Raw genomic sequence first — 24,699 nt, 5'->3', positions numbered from 1 at the left:
TCCTTGACAATCACTGCTATTTTAGGGTGAGTGCTCCACACCCAGGGGGATGGAGACTCGCACACATGCTCCAGCAACTGCCTCCCTTGCCCCCTTGGATGGGCTCTCCAACACCCTCACAGGGTTCGCGCTCCTCATGAGGACTGACCTAGCAGAATACTAAATAGAGTCATTGGTGTTGGACTCGGAGCCTATAGCAAAAGCTTAGCCACTGGATGAAGTTAACTTTGCAGAAGTCCTTTACATAAGGCAGTGACAGCATATAGTAACCTCTTTTGCCGTAACCTCTTGACATTAACTTCATTTTGGTTGTGTAAGCATGCTAGCTGCTCTATGACTAGGCCTACATGAGCCCTGTTTCTGGTCAACTCTTTTTCTGAACAGCCTGCAGTGATACTGAGTTTCAGACTAATATTAGCATTAACCTAAAATGTCAACTTAAATGTTCCCCGCGGAGCATGAGTGGGTGTTTTTCAGTGAGCACGGTGGTGGACTAGCTCCTGCAGGAGGCGAGTCACTGTTGAGTTAGCATTCTCTGAAGCGGCTGGAGCTGCCGCATTGGCTGGACTAAGGGCCAGACAGGGCCAGAGGCTGGGAGCTGAGCCGGCAGCTTCTGTAGTAAATAAAGAGAAAAATAAAACCTCCCTGCTTCTCATTTCCGTTGTTCCAGTCTGGCTTCCCAGCTATTTTCTGTTTTAACTTTATGTCACACAGATAAGATCCTCTTACTCGGTATCCAAGCAATAAAAACACCCTGGTTTGAGAGTGCTCCCTGATTCCACATTGCCCTAATTTAGCCTTCTAAGCCTGTACCCTGGCTCTCTTTGACAGTTAAGATGCTTTGTTAGCATAGAGCTAACTAAACAGCTGAAAGCCAGGCTAGGTTGAGCGAAACCTGCCCTTGACTAACCCTGGCTCTAAGTGGTCTCTCTAGCCATGGGAGGGCAGCCTTTCTGGGAGAGGAGTCATCAGGGAGAGGGGCCAGTGGAGCAGTCACAGCGGGTACATGACGGGGCTCAGGGGACCAGTGTTGGGGGATGTGTTTTTCAAGACGGCAGAGGAGATGAGTCTGGGAGATTTCATTGCTCATGGAACATTAGGTTTCTCATTGATTAATTCAGCATTCATAAATAATGAGCACAACAGGGCTGTAAAGAACATGCATTCATGTTGACCTACTTCACATGAATTCACGGAGCTCCTAAACAAAGTGAGAAGTTTGCTTTGTACCGTGTTATTTTTTTCGAAGGCAATTTTGAGACAAACCCGGACCAAGCTTGCAATGTTTTCTATGGGCATCGTTTTTGATTCCAAAGAAACTGTGCTTCACCAATACTCTTTCAGTGCTGAACAATACTCTGTGCTTTGCAGGTGTCCCAACTGTAATACAGCCACATAGAGACAACACATTTCAGAGAGGATATTTTGAAGGAAATGGCAGCCCCTTAGGAGATTGTTGAGACACATTTAAATGCTGAAAGCTGAAGCACAATGACACAGGCCACTTGAGAGCTGCAACTGAGGATTTTCAGTGGAATTGTTGGTTGCTACCCATTTGCATCCTGTTTTTGTCAAGTAGCTTTTGTGCCTGGAGCAGCATTTTCAAACCACTACCCCATCTCTCCCCCACGTTTTTTCAACAATCGGTGCTCACGTCAATCAAATATTCAATGTTAACACCTAACTAGCTATGATATAGGAAGCTTTCTCCTCGCTCCTCAATCCACCACTCTACTGGTAGACGCTGTATTTTTGGTGCCAGGTCAGCTGTTGTCAGGCTTGCCAGGAGTCGGCAGCACAAACATAATTCTCTCTAATCTTCCTTCTGTCATCCCCATGCATTCAGGGGACCATCCCGACTGTAATTTGGTCCAAGTGATTATACTGATGATTTTTCACTTGGTTGCTACTAATGTATGGAGCCTGGCGATTACACCGTGATTAGAGGAAAAGGTGAAATAGCATATCTAATAAGGTGGGGGAGATAATCGAAGGCTAGTGAACCCAGAGATTGGGCCAGGTTTGAAACATTGTTCCAGGGGGAGCCGCTGGCTCGACAGAACAGCCTGGTTTGGTTCTGGAAGGCATGAGTGAACAGAATGAGGGTCTGTCTGTTGCAGAAAAATACAGAAATGTAAAATAAAAAAACAAGAGATCTAAAATTGGTAGTGTTGGCATGACATTGTACAGCAAAGTAACACAAATCAAAACCTGTTTACAAAAAGAGTGGCATGGTAGTGTACTGTTCTTAAACAGCTGGGCAAGATTGATAAGTAGGGAGATAGGGAGGGTGTGAAAGTCATTGTGGTGTGATAATGCAGGCTGGGTTTTCAGGCAATGCTGTGTAGACTTGGAATACATCTGCTCTGTTTTGGAGAGACAGTCCCAGAGGTAAAGAGGAACAGGCTGGACAGAAGGCAGCAGGAACCTAGTACATGCCAACACTTTGCTTTATCTACCCTTCAATCCTATTTCCCAAGAGCAGGCATCCTCGGGTACGTGGTGTTCAGCAGAAGAGAGAGGTCGGCCAGGGCCTCTGATTGCATGGATTTAGTCCCCAGGGATCCACCTCAGAGCATCACTTTAAAGGATCAAGTAGACGAGCCTCGGACATGGTGACATGGGGTAGGCGAGGGGGCTTAAGGGGTCAGGTTTGGTTGTTGACTTCCACTTTTCTTTTCTTTTACCTGCCCCACTTCCTCTATACCCCCCCCCCCCTCTCCCTCACCACCCACCTCTTTCCACACCTTTTGAACAGTCGGCTCTGAGGGATATATGGGGTTTGTGAGATGGTGTTCAACCCAGGAATTTGGGGAAGTGTTGAGAGTGATTGAATTGCTATCCATCCTCCCTCCAGACTCATTGCAAACATATTGATCTTGTTTTATGGGCCCACATCCAGCACTGTAAAATGGTCAAAATAAGGTCTCCAAGACACTAACTCAAGACCTGACAATTTCAGAGCGCTCTGCTGTGTACTGGTTGGTATAGCTGGTTGAGAGGTGGTGAAGGATGGCTGTAGAAAGATACTTGACTGTATTTTCAGAGCGGGTAGTGATGTGTTGTGATAGTAGGTTTTTTCCACAGGTTATTTGTATTACATATGGAGTAAGCAGAGAATCGGGAATGTTAACAGTGGCATTTACACTATATACGACAAAGCTAAATGAGCTGTAAAAGCGTTCATTCTTTTGCTATCAATAAATCTAGTTGGTCTTCAGAGTTCAACTTCATCAGAAGATATAGACAGCAGGGAAACAGGAGGCATTGTTTCTCTATCTTATAAGAGCCTAACAACGGCCTCGGCGAACATAAATATCCTGCCTTCTCTCTAGCTTTCTGGCCTAAAATGCGGTTATTTTTAATGGGTCTATTTTTTGTCGTTGCCAAGGGTCTCAAACGTCGCGAGAGCCAATTCATTAATTTCCTGTCGAGTCCACTCTTTTGGCAGTTTCGGTAGCTATCATTCTCACTTATCCTTTTCTGTGCTCTCCTTAATGCTTTGTCCATTTTGTCCTTTTCCTTTTAGCCAAGTCTTCTCCCTTTAACTATTTAAACATGTTTCATAACAGCACGCTCCCTGTCATTAATACAAAAGCTCCAAAAAGGAAAAGAAGGATAAACACATGATGTCCGTTTTGCTTGGTCTTTACAGTGGATTGTCGCTTAAACACAAAGGCTAGTGGGAAGCCTGTTGTATCTGCACCCTGTCCAGTGCAGACTCTAGGAAGTTAAATCAGTGTTTTTTTCCTTTTCTGCGTTTCCTCCACAACAGTTCTTTTGTAGCTGTCTGAGTGCGGTGAGTTATACATCATGATGACCGAGATATCCAGTGGCCGAACCTTAATGTCCAAGAGAGAAAGACTCTAAGCCCACATGGACTGACAAAATGATTTTTTTTTTCTCCTTCATTTGCCCCCATTCTTTACAGGTTCAAGTACTTTTTTTCTTTAAAAAACAACGGCAAAAATTAGCAAATCTACTTTAGTCTAGTTTTCTACGTTTTTCTACTCTACAACCTGGTTCAGAAACAGCAACCAGAACAGATAATCAGCCCATTGGTACTACGCTTCCTTGTCTTTTTTGAATTTACACATTATTTCCTTTTTCTTTTATTCATACTTACAGTAGGCCACTGGATAATGATTTTAATGATTTCTTTTGACTACTATTAAATTGTAATACTTGCAGCTACAAGGTAAGAGTTTTTAAATATATATTTATATATTTATATTCTTTTAAAAAGCGTTTAGTCCTTTGGTCCCTATTTCCTAAGGAATGATGCATGTAAATTATCCTGGATTCTCCTCCTTTCATCTTCTTGTCTTCAGAGCTCGCCCTGTCACAGAGCACAACACCTGTGTAGGCACAAAAACCAAAATGGCAGCAGGCTGGTGTGTGTGTGTGTGTGTATGTGTTTGTCTGTTGAGTTGGCATTTGCACATATTCATACATGTACATAAGAGCTTGTTCAAAAAAATGTTTACAAGTGTCCTGTCTGTAAATGTATATGTGTGTGGGTGTGCATTGGTTGATCTATTTGTGTGTATGTCTATGTATAACTGTGTCAGTATGCATGCTTTGAGCATAATGTGTCTATAAAGGTCTCCATCTTGTCTAAAAAACAGCAGCAAAAAGTTGGTCTCTGCAAACAATCCTCTTCTTCAGGCGCCAAAGCAAAACAGGAAAAAAAGAGGCATTTGCGAAGGAAAGGAAGAAGAAAGAAAAGAAAAGAAAAAAAAAAGTCACCTCCAGGCTCCTTCTCCTCAGTCACCCAATCTCTCGGCCAGTTTCCAGCAGGATCAAGGGACCACCCTTCTTTCATGATATGTAGCAGAGCAAGAAGTCTTTGTACTTTATACTGCACTTGTGGAAATAAGGTGTTGTGGCCCTTCATCCTGAAATAGAGATAGGTGAGAGAGACAGAGAGAAAGAGAGAGACAGAGAGAGAAGTCAGTCTGTGGCAAGACTGCTGTCTGCAGGGTGCAGGGTGCTGGCTACTAGATAACACACAGACAGGCACGACATGTGAAGCAGACAGGAGCAAGAGAAGAGTGTGTCAGTCAATCTCTAATAAATGTTTGTGTGAAGGGGATGGTGGGTTGTGGAACAGACATGTGAGTTTGGGGCGCAGCGACAAATATAATCCTAATAGGTCCTATTATTTAAAACAACTGATCCCGTAGCAGAAACATGACCTAATGAGATTTATCCTGAAAAGAGCCATCAGCTCTTGCATGGTAGCCTAATTTTAGGACTTCGGAACAGGTCCCCATGACAACAGAGAGAAGGCGATGAAGGGGTGGGGGGTGGGGGACACACACCTAGGACAAACGAAACACACAGATGTGGACATGATCATATGAAGATAACAGTGAAAAATAGCTGCTGTCTGATGAAATACATTAAAATAATGTAGCAATGTGTGTTGAGATCCTTGTGTAACATATTGTGACACATATTGTAAAAAATCTAAAAGCTATGCCCTGACTCCCCTAAATCCCCTCTCTGCCAAAAGCAACACCTTGACGGATGCACATTGGATGTGTTTGTATGTGCCTCTCATTGGTGTTTATAATAGCTTGTTTGTGAGGCAATCATGCTTAATGCGTTCTGAGCCTTAAAGGCACAGTTCAAAATCAAAAATAAATATTTTCCCTCTTACCTGTACAGTATTATTTATCCTTATGGATTGTTTTGGTGTGAGCTACAGAGTTTAGTAGATATGGGCCATAAAGAAGTCTGCCTTCTCTAGAATATAATAAAACTAGATTGGGCTAGTCTTGTGGTGCTAAAAACACAATATATATCTTCTTTTTTTTTTTACTCAACAGCAATGTCTCTTTCAAATTATGAACAGGTCCCTCAAAATAATCCACAGACCTGGTTGTGAGCAATTTCCTGTAGGAAAAAATATTTCTACCAAACAGGGAGTCAGGTGGCTGAGCGGTTAGGGAATCGGGCAAGTAATCTGAAGGTTGCCAGTTCGATTCCCTGGCTGTGTCAAAATGACGTTGTGTCCTTGGCCAAGACACTTCACCCTACTTGCCTCGGGGGGAATGTCCCTGTACTTACTGTAAGTCGCTCTGGATAAGAGCGTTTGCTAAATGACTAAATGACTACTCCCACCAACCACACCACCGCGCTGAAGTCTACAAAATTTGACAACTCACACAAAAACCACATAGATGGGTAAATAGCACTACAGGCAAGAGGAAAAAATAAGGGGGGGGGGGTGAACTGTCCCTTTAATGTAATTCAAGAGAGACTAAATCACAGCTCATCATTCTCTCTGAGAAAAGCATCAAAAAAGCTGACGCTGTGGAGGGAATGTTCGCCCGCTACTCCTGTTCTCAATCTCTCTCTCTCTCTCTCTCTCTCTCTCTCTCTCTCTCTCTCTCTCTCTCTCGAATGAGCTTGTTACCATTTTACAATGGATCATTTCATAACCATGGGAGATGAGATGCTAACTTATTTTGTAGGAGTGGAGGAAAGCAGTACCATTAGATGCAGGCCTTTGTAGCTGGCAGACCTGATTATAGACGTGCCAGCTCTTCACAACACACCCCTAATTCAAAGCAGACATGCACCACATCCATCCGAGACTGAAATAAAAACATACAAGATGGATCTGCTTCAGTCCTCTGTGGTTTTTCCAGACGGGAGTTTGACACTGACAAACAAACCAAAACATAATTTAAAAAAAACAAAAACAAATTCTCAAAAAACTCTGAAGAACCTTGTAACAAGAAAAGTGTGCTTTGTTTCCACGGATACTAGAACTTTATTCCTTTGGGTATCAAATATTCCCATAATGCATGCAATCTTATCAGAGCATGCTCAGTGTTCCAACACTGTTTGAGAGAGACCAGCAATTAGAGAGCTGGAAATGTGGGCCATCCAGACAGACTTGCTATAACCTGTGATGGCTAGCCTGACTTTACTTCATGCCACTGAAGGATGCACCACCAATGTAGCAGGGAATAGGACTAAAAACCTGTTCACTAGGTCTTATCAGGGTTGGCCTGTAAGAACAGACACTGAGTGTAAATTACACAGGAACAACCCCTTCCACTGTACAGCTAGCCAGGGGACCGGTAGCATTCATCAATGGAAGTGCTAATGATTTAGTTTATGTCGTGATAATTAACACTAGGACCAGGCCACAGTACGGTAAGCTACGGAGGGTTTCATGTTACACAAAGTATGCCAGCTACATCCTTCAAAAGCAAAATAACACAGAGAGGCCTAGACTGGAAAACCAAACAACAAACTGTAACGGGGCAATTTGAGATATTTGTTTTTCCATTTCCAATCTGTGTGTGTCTTGCGTGTCTATGTGTTTAAGAGTGCATTTGTGCGATGATATCTGTGCGTGCGTGTGTCGTAGAGTGGATTCTTGCTGCGTGGGGCCAAGCTTGTGCCTGCAGCTTTGCAATCCTATTGTAATTGGTTGGGCCTGCTCATAAATAAATATATGAGAAGTGATCCTCATGCTACGCAAACAAAACAATCCCGCAGAAGCAGCCCTGGTGCAGATGGAGTGTGTGGAGGAGAAGTGGAGTGTCAACATTTGTCTGCGCTCTCTGTGTTGATGGAGCAGATTTAATTGGCTGCACAAACATAGGGTCATCTTGGCTATCTCTCAACTAAAGAGCAGCTGATTGAAAAAGCTAAAAAAAAAATCCTCAACGCATCAGAGACTTGAGGTGCCAGAAACAGGTGTCAAGTCCTCTGTCTAAACAGAATGTAGAGTCTTCATTTGCATAAACACCAGTGGTAAGTGAATATGTATATAGAGAGAGGTACATAATATAGAATATTCATAGACACTGAACTGGACACAAGAGAAAGTAAAACACACAAGATCACAGTACAACAGCAAGAAGGGGTCAAAGGTCACGCCGGATCATGTGACCAACCAACCAATCAGCACGGCAACAACTACCAACTATCAAATAGGCATCAATGTACGGCACTTCACAAACTGCCCAAAAAATATCAAAAAGTGGGCGAAATATAAATATATATAAAGATATAGAGATATATAGATGTATAGAGAGAAACCAATCAACTTCACGTCATGCAATGCGGTCACAATCCTGTCACATGACGTCATCCAGATAGAAAATGACACCATGGGTTCAACTTACAGGCGTGGGTAGCTCCGCCCCGTGACTGGCGGGGGTGTGGCTACACAACGTTGGGAGGCCGCCTCACGCTATGATTGGACCTGCCAGGGTCGCAGGTTGGTAGTGGGGTGCAAAAGAAGGAAAGAATCGGTGGAGTTTCTTTTCTCTTTTCTTAAATTGCGAAATATGCTGTGAGTAAGTCCCTTCCCCTGCATGTTCCAGATTATCACCTTCTCCAGCTGACAAAATCGAATGAAGGCGGTTGTTACTGTCAAAATGATAAGTAAACAAATCAAACAAACAAAAAAGGAAGAAAGAAAAAAAACCTTCAACAAAACACAAAATAATAGCCCTTAGTTTTTTGAAGAATTTCTGAAATACTTTTAGCTTGAGAACATTTACAGGTTAAAAGAGCGACTTGGTGCTTTCTATTCACTAAGATAAGGCTGCCAGCCAAAATACATATTTCTGAGCGCAAGTAATTGGATATTTTGCCTTCCATTGTTTGCTATGATGTTGTATGTGCAGAAGGCAGCGAAGCCTTTTCTAAAATATATGGTTATCTTTACAACACTTAATAGGTTGTCAGAAAACAGTACATAGTAAAATGGACTTGTCTCTTGTTGTGACAGGTCTCTAATTTAAAAGTTCAAGGTCATGCTACTGATAATACAAAATACTAAAGCCACGATATCCACATTTTCTTTAGTATACTGACATGCTAAGACTGCATTTGTACAACATAAATAAGTACTACATCTAAAGCTTTGATATCTCTAAGCACTATACAAAATGTAACTAGTGAATTATTCATTTTTGCTGTTCAATAAACGGAATCTATATTATTCATATATTACATAATGTATTTTACATTTAACATTTTAAACATGATAAGTTATTAATTCTACATTATATTTTAGAATGGCTTGACTCCAAAAAGGGCTGTATTACCAATTGCTGTGAGAAGAGACAGGAAATAGTGCTAAAACTCAAAAGAATTGAAGCACACCTTTAAAAAAAAAAAACATACATAACAATGTCCACAGTCCAGATCATTGAGTGTACTGCTGTATAAAACTCTGCCATCTGTTTGAAGGATCTACAAACCTAGGGGCAAACAGAACTTCAAAAGAAGAGTTTCATTTGATGCCTTTCAGAAAGTTTGGTTTAATGTTAAACCTTTTTTTTCTTCAGCAAGTCATGTTATAACATAAAACCTCACAGGTGGAGTGACTGGATGAAACAACAAGAACATGGAACACACAAAACCAGACAATGTGCTTTCATAAAACATAGATACAGAACACTGAAAGAGGCAAGGAGGACAGAGATACCCCCCACTTTTCACAAACACTCACACACACACACACGCACACACACATTTTCGCTCATGCACACTCTGAAATTCCTTCCCCTCCTCTCCTCTCTCTCTCTGTCTTACAAACACACAGACACACACACACAAGCATACACACAGACACACCAATACACACAAGCACACCTCCTGCTGATGTTACTGAAAGGCCTGTTTGTTTTAAGAGACTTGTTGTTAGAGACACACTGAGCATGTCATAATGATTGGCCTGTCGTCAACGCTTTCAGGACATTCTTCATTTGTCCCGCAAGGTGCGACATCAAAATCAATCCCCCCTCTCCTCGGGCAGTCTACTCTTGACAGGTTCCTTTCAATTAGCACAACACATGTTCATTTGAATGCTATCAGACGACCAATGAAAATAACATTTATTATTAGACATATTGCATGCCATCCATGTCACCTCCTGGCTATAGTGTAGAAATAAATAAAAACACATGAATGTTGTTTCAATGCAAATGATGCAAATTGCAATGGGGAAACTATAATGTAGGTAGCCTGTGCAATCAGTCTAGCAGACGTTGGAGATATTACTTATCATGATAGCATGGGAACATGAGCAGCAGACTGAATAGATAGTACAGCTAGATGTTGTTACTGTATGGGGGGGCACCCTGGAGCCTGTCTGCCGCTCGACCTGGTGCCTGTCTGCCGCTCTACCCTGGCCTGTTAAGAGGCCAGGGTAGAGCGGCACAGCATGGCACAGCCTGGCACAGCCTGGCACAGCCTGGCACAGCTTGGCACAGCCTGGCACAGCCTGGCACAGCCTGGCACAGCATGGCACAGCATGGCACAGCCTGGCACAGCCTGGCACAGCCTGGCACAGCCTGGTACAGCCTGGCACAGCCTGGCACAGCATGGCACAGCCTGGCATGTGGGCTGCCCTTACCTGGGTGTGGGCGCCCAATGGGTCAGTAAGGTCGGTTGGCGTCCTTTGGCCTCTTGAGCTGCACCTTCAGTCTCTTCATGCCTATCTGGAATCCGTTCATGGCCTGGATAGCCGCTTGAGCGCTGGATGGGTTATCAAAGCTCACAAAGCCTGAGACAAAGACGGGGGTGGGGGGCATGGAAGAAAAGAAAAGGAAGGGGAGGGAAGGAGAAAGCGGGAGTCTTTTTAGATTCTAACAATGACACAACAAAAGGGGCTTTATTTCTCCATTCATGAGGTTAATTGAAATTCTGTGAAATAAAAAAGATGATTACAGGAAATAACAGAAATGGTTGATGACATACATATCAGACACTGCCACGCTGACGAGTGCTGAAGGACTCTGGTGTCATTTGAATAAAAGTGTGTATGCAGGCGAGAGAGAAAGAGATAAGCGTTTCACGTGTAGGGTTGAGATCCAGCTGAAAGACTGTACACGTTCAGTCCTGCTGTGTGTGAAGGGAGCCATCGGGTTTGACAAGCTGTGTGTCTGTGTGCGCGTGTGTGTTTGATAATGTGTTTGCATACATGTCAGCTTGCATGCTTGCCTGTGTGTGTAGACTAGTTGCATGTTATAAGGTGTGAGATGTCTGTGTAGGTGTAAGAGGTGTAGGGTTGAGGGTTGTGGTGGCAGGGCATTCTTTGTGATGGTGGAGGTTAAAGGGAGTTCTGATTGGTTGACTGACTGGCTGACTGACTGATTGATTGAATGAATGATTGGCTGGCTGGATGACTGGCTGACGGATTGGTTGAATGACTTGCTGGCTGGTTTCCACAGAGACTGAGGTGCCTGTGAGTTATCACCTAGGTTTCTGGGCTCATTCAACTCCAAGACTCTCTTTCCCTCGAACACCTCCCCCTCCAACACAGACCCCCCCCCCCCCCTCCCCCCTTCAACCTCCAACCCCCCCCACACTGGGACTCCTGCCCACTCTTATCAGACACCTCAGTGATTGACGGCCGGAATTTTCCGCTTGCCAGCTGATTTGATCGTGCCGCTATGGGTCCAATTTAATTTGGGGGGAGAGGGCAGGCTTTTGTCAGCTTGGGCCGAGATAAGGCTGCTGCTTTTACAAACCCTTTAAACAAACTGAGCAAGGAAGAGCCTGTCAGGCCAGCAGCGATCCCTCTCTCCCGCACCCTGCCGCAATAAACCCCCCTGTTCACATTTACTGTACATCCCCCTATCCATCCCTCCATCCACCAAAAGGGCAATTGTCAGGGCGGAGTAAAGAAATGCCCAGTAGACAGAGGAGAGAAGGGAGGGAGGAGGACAGGAAGGAAGGAGGGCAGATGAGTACCAGTAAAGGGAGATGGTAAACTAGGATTTACACCATGCAAATCAGTCGGACGTTTAACAAGGATGTTTTACACAACTCTGCCGTCTTCACAGGAGCTGTGCCCGCGCTTCACCAGGGCACGTTCACAGCCGTGGCCACAAATTCAACCCCCCCTCATACTGGTTCCGAAAACTATCTGAAATCATAATTTCATGTTCCACTGCATCCCACAGCTAGAAAGACAAGGGTCGGGTTGTGCAAAATAACATAGCCATGGAGCAGGACAGGGCACAGACGTAAGGGAGCGAGGGTCTTGGGATTGTGCAGTCTTGTACTACATGCTGGTCTGTCTACAAGTGACTACTCAGGTACAGTCATGGAAGCGTGTAAATACTGATGGATTCCATGCAACACGGTCTGACTTCTAATTCTAAGAACAGCCCTCTGCGGTGCTAATGGTTAGTCTAAAAACAGCAGAGTCTATTTTAAAAGTAGGTGTTGCAGCACTCATATGTGTGTGTGTGCGCGTGTTGGGGTGGATGTTTGTGTGTGTTCTTATCCCCAGACCTTTTAAAATCCATTTTCACTTGGCTAATTCCACTTAGAAGGGTGAGCTTTGATCACCTTTAAATGTCAATATTGAGTGGCTAAAGACAAAGGATTAAAATAACGTTCAATCCCTAAAGAACCTTGACTAACGCTCATACACGAACACACCCTCCCCCTTCCCACAACCCACCCAGCCCTCCTGCTGGGATCAAAAGCCATCGCTTGTAAAATAGGCTTTAAAGCATGAGAAAAAACACATATAGAATTTACGCTAATCACACCCTGGGCACTGACTGAATGATTCCCTGTTTGGTTTTCAAGTCTGACAATTTACATTATTAATCAACACCAACAATTAACGGTTGTCGGAGTGGATGCCACGACATGCGCATCCATCGTCATGGAAAAACATGAATTTCTTTATTTTTCGTTAAGGGGGTGTTCATCGCTGTATTTTGTTGTCATAGCCTTCTTGGGGGATGTTCTGTTTGTGACAAGCTGATTTCTTTATCATGATGATAGAATTTGAACTATGCATGCTAATTGTCCATGAGTGTGTGTACTTTAAGAGTCTCTGTGTGTGTGCATGTGTGCCGCATCTGTTAACGGATTACGCTTCCCTTTTTGAAATGAAGCAGGGTACAAACTCTGCTCTGCGCACTGCTGGAGGAGCTTGGTGATTAAGTTCTCTTAATGCACAGCATCTTCACTCTAATTTGCTAATGTCTCTCACCAGGGCCCTGGGGCTCATGCTATAAAAAGGGAAGGAGAAAAAATAATCAGAGGTTAAATTATTGTTTTTCAGCCAAGATCTTAATTAATAGCTGGGAAAATAAGATAGCAAGATGAGTAAGGTCAAAATGTCTTTGTCCTGTCTCCTCAGCAACTGACTGTCAGTAGTAATGATAAACTTCAACTGCTGTTCAAGATATGAGGGCACAGCTTGATTACCTGGGTCAAACACGTTCAAGTATTTGAAATAGATTGTGAGTGTTTTTGTGACTATTACTATTCTTTACTGGTTAAATGATTTTTGGTTGATCTCGAAATCTTTACAAAAATCCAACTCACCCTTCAGTACTTGAGTATTTATAAATAGTATTTGAGATCGTATTTATAAACAGTATTTGCATTAGCTTTGCTAGACAGGCCATGTTCAGCTCAAAGGTTCTGTATCTCCCCTGGGAGAGGCTGTCTCTGAGTATGTGCTTGGCCCACACAGGTCTATTATTGTCTTTTAAAGACTGCAGGGTTCACCTGTTTCTCTCTGTCCGCTCTGGTTAAGCATGGGCTGTCTGTGTGTGGGAGAGAGGTGCTGCATCGGATGGGAAGATGGGGGGTCGGGCAGCTGGGAGGCTGGGGGGCTGGGGCGGCTGAGAGACTGGGGAGGCGTAGGCTTGGAGGTTGGGGAGGCTATTAGGCTGGGGAGGCTGTTAGGCTGGGGAGGCTGTTAGGCTGGGGAGGCTGGGGAGGCTGTGAAGGCTGGGGAGGCTGTTAGGCGGGGAGGCTGTTAGGCGGGGAGGCTGTTAGGCGGGGAGGCTGTTAAGCGGGGAGGCTGTTAGGCGGGGAGGCTGTTAGGCGGGGAGGCTGTTAAGCAGGGAGGCTGTTAGGCGGGGAGGCTGTTAGACGGGGAGGCTGTTAGGCGGGGAGGCTGTTAGGCGGGGAGGCTGTTAGACGGGGAGGCTGTTAGGCGGGGAGGCTGTTAGGCGGGGAGGCTGTTAAGCGGGGAGGCTGTTAGGCGGGGAGGCTGTTAGGCGGGGAGGCTGTTAGGCGGGGAGGCTGTTAGGCGGGGAGGCTGTTAGGCGGGGAGGCTTGGGACGTTTGGAAGCTGGAGAAGGTGTATTGGCAGGGGAAGCTGGCAGGCTGTTAGCTTGGGAGGCTGAGGAAGCTGTAAGGTGTGGAGGCTCGAGAGGCTGGGAGGCTATTAGGGTAGAGGCTAGGGAGGCTGTTAGGCTGAGGAGGCTGGGAAGCTGAGACTGAGGGCATTGTCTTAGGCATGGATCTCCATGGACTTTGAAGGCCGGGAAAGATGCGGTCTACAGTTAATTTAAATAGTCTGAAAGACAGTTGGGAATTTGAGTTTTTAAGGAAAATGTACAAAAGCACACACACAGACACACATACGCACACACACCTCCGAAACCTATCTCTTACCAAGGCAATATCTGATACGCATCCACTGATGGGTTTAACCCACAGAGTATAGTGTGCCCCCCACCCCCAACCGCTGCTCACTCACACAGAACATCACGTTGGAAAATATTAATTGCAGCTTGATTAGGATAGACACAGGGAATAAAGGGAATCACAAACTCATTGCAGAATCAAAAGTAGGCCATGAGGAGATTGCCAAAATACCCCGACCAACTTGTCAACCGTTTCCCTAGATTTTTTTGTGTGATTATTTTGTGTGACTTACCAAAACATTTGCTCTGATTCGTTGCTCGGTCCACGAAGACTTTGGCAGAGATGACGTTGCCGAAAGGGAGGAACATCTGCATGAGCTCAGCGTCTCCGAACTCCTGGGGCAGGTGGTAAATAAACAGGTTGCAGCCCTCTGGTCCTGATGGGGGAAGGGGAATGGGGGCAAACAACATAGAGGTTACATGACAACAAAGCGACAGATGATAGTAAATAGACAAACAGACAGATAGACAGACATATAGATAGAGAAAGAGAGAGACATAGAGAAAGAGAGAGACATAGAGAAAGAGAGAGACATGGAGAAAGAGAGAGACATAGAGAAAGAGATAGACATAGAGAAAGAGAGAGACATAGAGAAAGACATAGAGAGAGTATACATTGTTTGTTCCCAAGTCACCAATTACTGTGTGACAGTAAGAATGGCTCCCGATCCCTCCTTCCTTCCCTTCCCGCCTCTATCCCTCTATCCCTCCTGCACACCTAGCTGTCACATAGACGCTCTGATGAGGCAAGGGAAGCAGCTGAGTGAGAATGAGAAAGTGAAGAAGAGAAGAAGAGAGACAGACAGTGGATTAGAAAGAAACGGTGGATGCGAGACTGTGGGTGAGAGAGAGAGAGAGAGAGAGAGAGAGAGAGAGAGAGAGAGAGAGAGAGAGAGAGAGAGAGAGAGAGAGAGAGAGAGAGAGAGAGAGAGAGAGAGAGAGAGAGAGAGAGAAAGCTGTGGGCTGGCTTGCTGCCTTGCTGGTTGGCTTCGACCCGGTCTCATAGCTGGAGGTGATAGCATGAGAAGATGAGCTTGTGGCTGGTAGGAAGCGTGATAAGGGCCTGCTCTGCTGAGCCTAGCACCACCCCTCCTCCTACTGATGGAGCACAGACATAGGCTGCCAAAGAGAGGAAGAGAGAGACAGAGATGTGGAGAGGAGTGAGAATAAGAGAGAGTGAGGGAGACAGGCAGAGAGAGAGAGAGAGAGAGAGAGAGAGAGAGAGAGAGAGAGAGAGAGAGAGAGAGAGAGAGAGAGAGAGAGAGAGAGAGAGAGAGAGAGAGAGAGAGAGAGAGAGAGAGACAGAAAGAATGATATAGATAGAGAGGCAGCAGTCTGACTCCCCCAAGCTGGTGGTTAGATGAAGTGTGTCTCAATGTGATATTGAGGGCTGCAGACTGGGACGCACTGGGAGACAAGCCAAAACATGGAGATATAACAGGTATGGTGTGTGTGTTTCTGTTTGTTTGTGTAGCACTGTAGTAAAGTGTGACTGGAGACACAAACAATATAACCTAGGGACATCATGTTTAGTGAATTAGTTATGGGCAAAATCCCTAATATTAAAGAAATATAGACATTTGAAAACAGCGCCTCCATTTAAGCAATACTAGTACACTTGCTTATGGGATGTTGAATATTCATGACATTCCATTCCAAGCCATCTCATTCAATAACAGAAATGAATAATCATATCTGACAAATGAAGTCAAGAGGAGTGATTTACAGTTATCCTATATCCTATGCTTTATTACATTTCATACACTTCTATCCACACTAAAACTAGGAATGTTAATAAATGATTATGCATGTAGCTAATTAATTTAATGAATATTTATAACCACTTAAACACACTGTAATGGACTGATTAACCAGTGGAACACTGCGAGTTTGAATTAGTGCAGTTTTTGAAAAATGACAGACTAACTTTCCATCTTGCTGCTAATGTTCCACTCTTTCAAAGAAGGAGTCTCCTTTTCTTTCTTTCTTTTTTTTACAACCTGCTCCCTCGCTCACAGCAAGCCCCCCTATCCCCCCCCCCCCCCCCCCCCCCCCAACGCCAGGCTGATTCAAAGCAACTTAGCAACATTAGAACGAAACATGGCAATTACCACCTTTTTATCTCTGGGAAGTAGCGTCTACTCCTACCTTCTCTCTGCTGCTGTGGAATGATGGCTGCTTGCTGTGGAAACGCCTGGCTTATAGGTGCATAGGCGGCAGGGTAGGCTGCTGTTGCAAAGGCACAAGGCAAAGTGGAAGCATCACATCTCAGCGCTCGGAATCCACACAACAACTTGATCATTATTCCATTGTTCTATGTCTCTTTCAGACGGAAGAAGAATAAATTGTGTTAGGGCTTGGAGGCTCGACCTAGTCCACTGACAGATCAATGCACAAAGAGGAGGCAATGTTTAACCATAGGGAAACAGAGAGAGGGAGAGGGAGAGAAAGATAGCTAAACTTCTCACACAATGCTAAGGCGTATATGTACCGGTATGTCGAAGCAGAATTGGATTTTAGAGTTTGTCCATTTCACCTATGATGTGCAGTTGGAGGGTGTGAGGAAGGTTCTAAGATGCGCTGCCTCGTGTGCTTTTGGAATTAAGATTTTTGTGAGGGTGTATAATCAAGTCAACTGGAAATCCGTCCAAATCCTAATGTAAAGTGTCCTAATCCGAGAGAAAATTGGCCATTTCTCTGGGCTCTCTACCCTGCCTGGTGCAAGCCTGTCTGCTGGTGAGAAAGACAGCTGAAGGGAGAGGAAGAGGGTTGGAGAGGTAAAGGGAGGTAAAGTGAGGGGGATAAGGGAAAGAGAGAGAGCGAGAGCGAGAGAGAGCGAGAGAGAGAGAAGGAGAGAGAGAGAGAGCGAGAGAGAGAGAAGGAGAGAGAGAGAGAGAGAGAAAGAGCGAGAGAGAAAGAGAGAGAGGGAGAGAGCGAGAGAGAGCGAGAGAGAAAGAGAGAGAGAGAGAGAGAGAGAGAGAGAGAGAGAGAGAGAGAGGGGAGAGAGAGAGAGAGAGAGAGAGAGAGAGAGAGAGAGAGCGAGAGAGAGAGAGAGAGAGGGAAAGAAAGAAGGGGGGGTAAGAGGTAGAGGGAGGGAAGGAGGGAAGGACAGATGGAAAGGAGAGAGGAGAGGCAGATCACCTGCATAGTGCTGCACACCCGCATAAGCCTGCTGGAGAGGGTCAGTCACTGTCGGACTCTGTGCTGCAGAGAGAGATAGTGGGATGAAGAGAGGGGGACAGTGCAAAAAAGAGGAGGAAGGAGAGGGAGAGAGAGAGGGGGGGGGAGAAGGATAGAGATAGAGATGGTGGGGAATGGGGAAACGTGCAAAGAAGAGAGAGAGATTTGAGTTGTCAAATTTCACAGTTCTTCAAAATGCCCATGTGCCCCCAGATGTTTGCATCAAATATTAACAACATTCCAAACACATCGCTTTGTACTTCATTACCAGTGCAGATGCCTTACATAATGCAGGAATCAAGCAAGTGTGTGTGACAAGCAGAGCACACAACATGAAGAGGCTACTACTGAGCCTCCTCAGATTAACCATGATAGACTGATGGGTGGATTGATGGATTAATCATGAAAGCTTGGCTGACTCTTTAAACAGCTTGAAATGCATTTTATATTCTATAACCAAAACAGTCAATAATCTCTACACAGCTCCCATTTCAATGGCAAACCTAAACAAATACATTTGATTTCATTGGCTTACCCATGTAGTACTGTTTTTTGATTGGCTCACCTTGGTAATAGAGCCTTTTGATTGGCTCACCTGGGTAAGGATGGATCCCATTGGTGTAGATGGGCTCAGAGGTGGGCTGGCCATTGCTCTGGGGCGGCAGGGTGCTGAACCCATTGACCCCAATAGGAGCAGCGATGCTGGGCACAGCCGTGGCACTGATGCCCGGGGGCGTGCTGGTGCCTACAAATAGAACCCTGTTTCATTACTGAGACCACAGGGGGCGGGATTCATACACACACATACACATACATGCACACACACACACATATACACAGACACACTTAAGTACTCACACCTAATTCCAGTAACTAATTGGACACAGGGGCCGAGGCCTCTCTGTTTGACAGTGGCCTCTCCTCCCCCCTGGTCACATGTCACACCTGTCACCTTGTCAACGTCCTTTCATAGTTGATGGATTATTACCAGTGTCCTAATCCCAGAGGAGGACATTTAAGTCATGTAGGATTAAAGTTTGATAGGCATTACCTGCTGTATATAGGCTTTATGGATTACAAATGCTAGATGCAGCCAGGGCGAGAGCCACTTTATTTAATTCATTGGCAGAGACTCTAGCTTGGGGCAGTCTGCCTACTTAGTGTCGAGCTATCAGAGCTCTTCACAACAAGGGCTAGGAAGACGGGTCAAACTCAGGTCTGGGATTATCTGGCACAAATCTTTGCTGTTATGTTGTGTAAGCCAAGGACTTTGCATCCAAAGTCATCAGATTGGCTTGCTTCCCAGATACACACACAAACAGGAAAAAGAGAGAAAATAGCGATAGAGAGGGAGAGAGAGAGAGAGGGAGGGAGAGAGGGAGAGAGAGAGAGGGAGAGAGAGAGGGAGGGAGAGCAAGCAGGTGGAGAAAGAAAGAGAGACAGAAATAGTGATTGAGAGAGGTAGACTATATGCTGCCAGCTGCCAATGAAGACTGGGTTACATCGTACATCATTTCCAATCATGCTTCACTCCACACAGGTTGTCTCTTGTCTGTCAAAGTAATTCTCTTTAGCAACGCACATTTTTTTCCCTCTTCTCTTTAGTTTCAAAACACTAAGACCATAAGGAACGCATAAGATCTATCGAATCACAGCACTAAATAGCACTGATGCTAACACCAATTCAAATTTAACACAACTACTAACGTCATACTAAGTATAACAGTTAGCATAGCAGCGCAGCGAAAGAGCAAACAGCAGAGAAACAAAATGCAGCAGGAAAAACAACAGCTAAACTGGCACATAGCTAATCACACTCTTCAGACCAACTGGAGGCTAAACCACAAAACGGACAACAAGACTGTGAGACTCGCCACAGTACCTGAGGAGGGTGTCATGGGTGCGGCCACCAGTCCGTTGACGTTGAAAGCTGCCATTTGCTGCATCTGGGCAGCAGCGATGGCCGCCATGGGGTTTAGGTAAGACCCCTGGGAGGCAGCCATGAGGGCTGCTTGCTGCTGCATCATCTGCTGAGGGGCAGAACAGGGGACAGACAGGTGGAGAGGAGAGCGTGGAGGGAGCAGGAGAGAGGGCGGAGCGGAGAAGTTGGGACAGCGAGGAGGGAGATGAGAGGATGGTGTGAGGACGAACGCGAATGGAGGGAGGAGAGAGATAGAGAGCCAGAGAGCGAGTGAGCGCAAGAGAGAGAGAGAGAGAGAGCAAAAGACAGGCAGACAGAGTGAGAGGGGGGTGAAATAGCCGCAGGAGCAGTCGATTTTTACTGTTACATCTATGTTTGCCTGGCCCTAGCCAGTTTAGAACAGACAGGCCTGTGTAGCCCTGCAGCCCTAAAATGGCCACTTCCCATAAACATACACAGCCGATAGTTATAGCCAGAAACACTATAATGAGCAGTAGTGTGTATGTGTGTGTGTGTGTGAATAGAACGTGTGAGTACATACAGCATGTGTGCATCGGTGGGCGTGTGTAATAGTGTGTGTGTGTGTGTGTGTGTGCGTGTGTGTTTGAGTGGGTGGTTCTCACCTGGAAGGGTGAACTGTTAGCTAGAGAGTGTGAGTGCACATGCTGCTGTCTCCAAACTTAAGGAGCTGTGACTTCATGTGTGAATGCTTGGGCTTTTAACACAGTATTACGGCTCAGTGCCTAAGCACAGCAATGAGACAGTCAGGAAAGTGTTGCTGTTATATGCTAAGCTAGGCTAACGTTGCTGTCAAAGTGTAAAGCTCACCGTCTCCTCCCCCGCCGAGCCGAGACTTACAGCGTGAGAGTAGGCGCCGTAGGCCCCAAACTGGATGGTCATGGGGCTGAAGATGCCAAGCTGGCCCGCCATCTGATGCATCCGGCGCAGGGTCCGCTCCTTGTCCGTGTCGGCAAACTTCACCACCAGGCTGGACGAGGCGCCCTTCAGAAAGACACACACAGAGCACCGCCAGTTGGGACTAATACACACACACACACACGCACACACGCACGCGTGTAAAGAAACACCAACATTTCCAGAACTTTGAACCCCCCCCTTGAACTCGAAGAAGAACAGTCCTCTCTGGGATAGTCCCCACGGAGCCGTGAAGCACATCTTCAATTACTGCAGTCTGTCAGAGGGGGCTGGGGCTTACCAGTGATCTGTGCTCAGCTGGACTTGGCTGGGTCTACTGTGTGCAGTGGGAGTGGACTGTGATCCTTAGTATTCTCCCCCAGGAGCAAGCCCCCCCCCCTCTTCCTTTCCGTATCGCGGCCTGCCGCTCCACTGAATACAACGCCAGGTAATTAGCTCTGACAAAAGCCTTTGGCGTGTGCAGGGCGAAGTATTGACTAATGACACTGCTTTATGGCAGATATAGTGCCGTATTGATGTCTGCGCTCCTGACTTTGCATCCAATTAAATCATTTGAGAGACAGAGACCAGAGTTTCTCCTGTGACGTCCAGAGCTGGAGAGGAGGAGAGGAGGACAGGGCGAGAGGAGGAGAGGAGGCTGCCTGGCAGGAGGGCAGTCAGCAATGAGCGTGCACAACACACACACACACACACACAGGCTGAGACACTGTCAAGAGGCCCCAGCTCCTATCTAATTACAGTAGGAGCGTGCTGGTAAAGAGAGGAGCAGAGCAGGACAGAAGGACACAGTCAGCCAGGGGGCAGACAGGGATTAGGCACCTCGTAAAAAGCAAAGACAAGGGGAGGAAAGGACTCCATCATCACAACTTGTAGCCATCGTTCATAGGTGTCACACAGTGGCAGGTTCAGTGCAAATTCATGCTTTTTCATACCATATTTCTGACAAAGAAAAGCGAGAGATGAGGATAACACACTGTGCAGTATGTGCGGGTGCATGCCTGTGTTGGAGAGAGTCAAAGTAGAGGTGCATTTTGGGCTGAGTGAGTATGTTTGTGTCGGGGTATCGGAGGCAGTGTGCACCCCAGGGGTGCTGATTCTCATCTCGTCTCCCGCCAGAGCGAGGTCCCATCCCTGCCCCCAGCCCCCCACACCCACACACCCCACCGACCCAGAGGGGGACCCATCCCTGCCCCCAGCCCCCCACACCCACACACCCCACCGACCCAGAGCGAGGGCCCATCCCTGCCCCCAGCCCCCCACACACCCCACCGACCCAGAGGGGGACCCATCTTCTCTGGCTCCCAAGATGCCATTTCAATTAGCTGAATCAATACAGTGCAGCTCGGGCTGCAGCGCTACAATGTTTGCTCCTTTCTCATTTCATTGCATCCCACCTCGTGCCCTTTCCCTGTTCTCTGCCCAACTTGGCCGGGCCGGTGAGAGGGACTGGCCTGTCACATTTAATGAGGTCGCCGGAGAGCAAACAACTCCCTCTGGCGCTGAGCTTCCCTCCCTTGGTGGAAGGGGCCCTGGCATTTAAGCCACATCTATCCCCCTGCTTTATGTTATCTGTGTATTCCTTTATTCATGTCTTACCTCATGAAGAATGGATGGAGAAAGCCAGGGGCATGGTTTGTTCACACAAGCATGACTCAGGAACGGACTAGACTGGTCTGGTTTGGCCTGGCCCAGCCTGATTTGTCAGAGCAGTGAACAGCACAGACTGAAGAGCGGTAGACATAATCTGGTGAATGCAGCAGTGAAATGCACTAAGTCAGACCGTAGCGTTGCCTTCGTCTCTGTGACAAACTGTGCTGCGGCTGAGAAGTCCTTCGAAAAGAAAACAAATCTCCCTCTGAAAAATGAATGACAAGTCTCGCCTCATTAGAATTGTCTTTTTTGGGGGGGAAGTGGGGAGAAGAAAGGATGTCATATCTCTGTAGATGCGAGAGGCATCCTGGCTGGATCTAGAGCCGGATCACCGAGAGCAGAAGAGGACTTCAGAGAAGCAAAACACTCCAAAGTATTGTGGGATAGGTCTGAAGGAAATAGGAGAAATGCAAAGGGCCATGTAATGAAGGAGCAGGTGGTGAATCAGCCAAGACAATAGACACTAGATGCAAAACAGCCTCCCCTCTTTCTCTCCTTCTATTCCTCCTCCTCTCCTCTGCTCTGTCCTGTTTTCTCCTCTACTCTGTCCTGTCCTCTCTGTTTTCTCATCTCACCCTGACAAACAAACAGAATAATAACTGGCGCCGGCATGACTCCTATCTCTAACGAAAATGAATTCAGTGAATAATGATAAGGGCCAACAGGGAGCCTTCACTTCTGACAGGTACAACTGAGGAATTTGTCACAGGTTCAAAAACTAATCTAATTTCGAGAACAACACACTTGACTGGCGAGAAGCTCCGATATTGGATTTCGTATTAGCCCCAAAAATATGTGAAGGAGAAAAAAAACAAGTCTGTAATTGAGGGATTAGAAATAAGCTACAAAAGTGAAACGGTATTCTGCTTGTATCTGTACAGAACGATGTGAAAAGTGTGTCATAGACAGACGATTAAAAAAAGAAGACATGCGTTATCCAGCTTATAGGCCAACAATATGGAAAACGCCACCTTCATGGAATATTAATGAAATGCCATGTTCCATGGTCGATCAATATTGTTCAAATTATAAATATATACAATACAAATATAATATCTTTAATACTAAAATAGTTCACGTTTTCATAGACAGTAAATTGGCATTTAAGCAGATCCAGGGGAGTTACAGTTTGGTTATCACTCCAACCCTAACATTGCACACCTGAGTCTAATACTCAGCTGGTTGACTGAATCATGTTAGTTCTAGCTACAGTATTAATTCTCCCAAGGATGAGGTTTAGATAGGCCTTGTAGTCTATGAGTCGGTACAGCAAATCTTTCCTACCAAAAAAACACTGAAAAGAATGTGGAGACGATGAACACGCTCTTCAAAGGGTTAAATACGAAACAATCATTGAAGCAATCGAACGAACTCAGAAGTTTGTGTGGTCATGAGATGAAGTGTGTGTGGCCCTGCGGCCCCGCCTCCTTGAACCACTCCACTTCCTGAGGCCTTCTGGGAAGCATGTGTCTCATTAGCGCTGGAGTCTGTCCGGGGTTTTCCTCACTGCCTGCTGCATGGAGCTGACCCTCTCCCCTTCCCCTTCCCTGCCCCAAACCCCCCACCCCCCAGCTAACACACACACACACACACACACTATTGTGTATGCACACACTCACCCACACACATGCAAACACACACTTACATGCCACACACACACTTATGTACATATAAACAAACACCATTACTTGTCCATGTGGCTGTCAAGCAACACACATACAACAAGACAGAGAAACAAGTTCCGTCCTTCCAGCTAGCGTTTGACAGACTGTGCACTATGTGACATGCTTTCCAGCTCGGTGTTATCTCTCATTAATCTGACTCTCTGCTCTCACACACACAGAGAGCTAACACTCACCTCCCTCATACACACTTCCCAAGCTCACACACACACACACACACATTCCCCTCTCACACTCTCTCTCTGCTGTTACTCATGCCGGTGTACTCTGCAGGTCCTGTCAGGCTTGCTGCGACACCCAACACGACATTGTCTGCAATTTGCTGGGTGCTGTCTGCTCCCGGCTTCAGCACTTGAAGATCTGCCACCTGTGTCTGTCTCTCTCTCTCTTTCTATCTCCCTCTCCATCTCTTTCTTTCTCTGTCCCTGTCTTACGCTAAGCCTTAATTCAAGAGTTGAATTGAGCAGGAGAGAGCAAGGGAACAACTGATCAAAACAGAGAGAGCAGAGAAACAGTGCAGAGCCAGAAAGAAAGAGAGCAAAATAAATGGAGGAAGAGGTTGAGAGGAAGAAAGAGAGAAAGAGACTGAGAAGAGAGAAAGAACGAAATAAAGAGAGAGAAATCGAGAGAAAAATATAGGAAGTGAGAAAGAGAGAGAGTGAGAGTTAGAGAGAAAACACTTAGTTGGGCATGATCACATTTTAAGTTCATTTCAGTTTCGGGCGGGGCGCCTGCGAACCACAATAAGCATCAATTAACGCTCTGACCTGATCTATCAGCCAGTGCCCTTCTGTGTCGTCAGCCCCCCACCCCCCCCACCGCCCCCACCGCCCGCGCTGCACCTCACCATCCCTCCCTCTCTTAGCTTCATTAAAGGCCG

The 24,699-nt window shown here is 46.0% G+C and overlaps 1 protein-coding gene across 10 annotated transcripts in view; it reads right to left on the bottom strand.

Annotated features, from left to right (window-relative positions):
* Positions 1-10,418: 10,418 nt before the first annotated feature.
* celf6 (CUGBP Elav-like family member 6) overlaps positions 10,419-24,699 on the bottom strand; it is a 66,538-nt gene continuing 52,257 nt past the window's right edge. For 3 of the 10 annotated variants that reach the window (XM_067249614.1, XM_067249615.1, XM_067249616.1), the window contains exons 6-12: positions 20,410-20,553; positions 19,513-19,657; positions 18,226-18,375; positions 17,592-17,654; positions 16,599-16,679; positions 14,744-14,827; positions 10,419-10,546 (exon numbers count right to left, since the gene is read on the bottom strand). In XM_067249614.1, coding sequence (XP_067105715.1) covers positions 10,419-10,546; positions 14,744-14,827; positions 16,599-16,679; positions 17,592-17,654; positions 18,226-18,375; positions 19,513-19,657; positions 20,410-20,553 — 795 coding nt within the window. Of the gene's footprint in view, positions 10,547-14,683; positions 14,828-16,598; positions 16,680-17,591; positions 17,655-18,225; positions 18,376-19,512; positions 19,658-20,409; positions 20,554-24,699 lie in introns of all 10 variants that reach the window. The other 7 variants (XM_067249612.1, XM_067249613.1, XM_067249618.1 and 4 more) reach the window with 5 other exon arrangements.

Source organism: Osmerus mordax, chromosome 13 (genome assembly GCF_038355195.1).
Source record: "Osmerus mordax isolate fOsmMor3 chromosome 13, fOsmMor3.pri, whole genome shotgun sequence".
Taxonomy (NCBI): Eukaryota; Metazoa; Chordata; class Actinopteri; order Osmeriformes; family Osmeridae; genus Osmerus; species Osmerus mordax.
The sequence above is the reverse complement of the archived record's forward strand: the minus strand, read 5'-3'. Positions and strand labels throughout refer to the sequence as shown.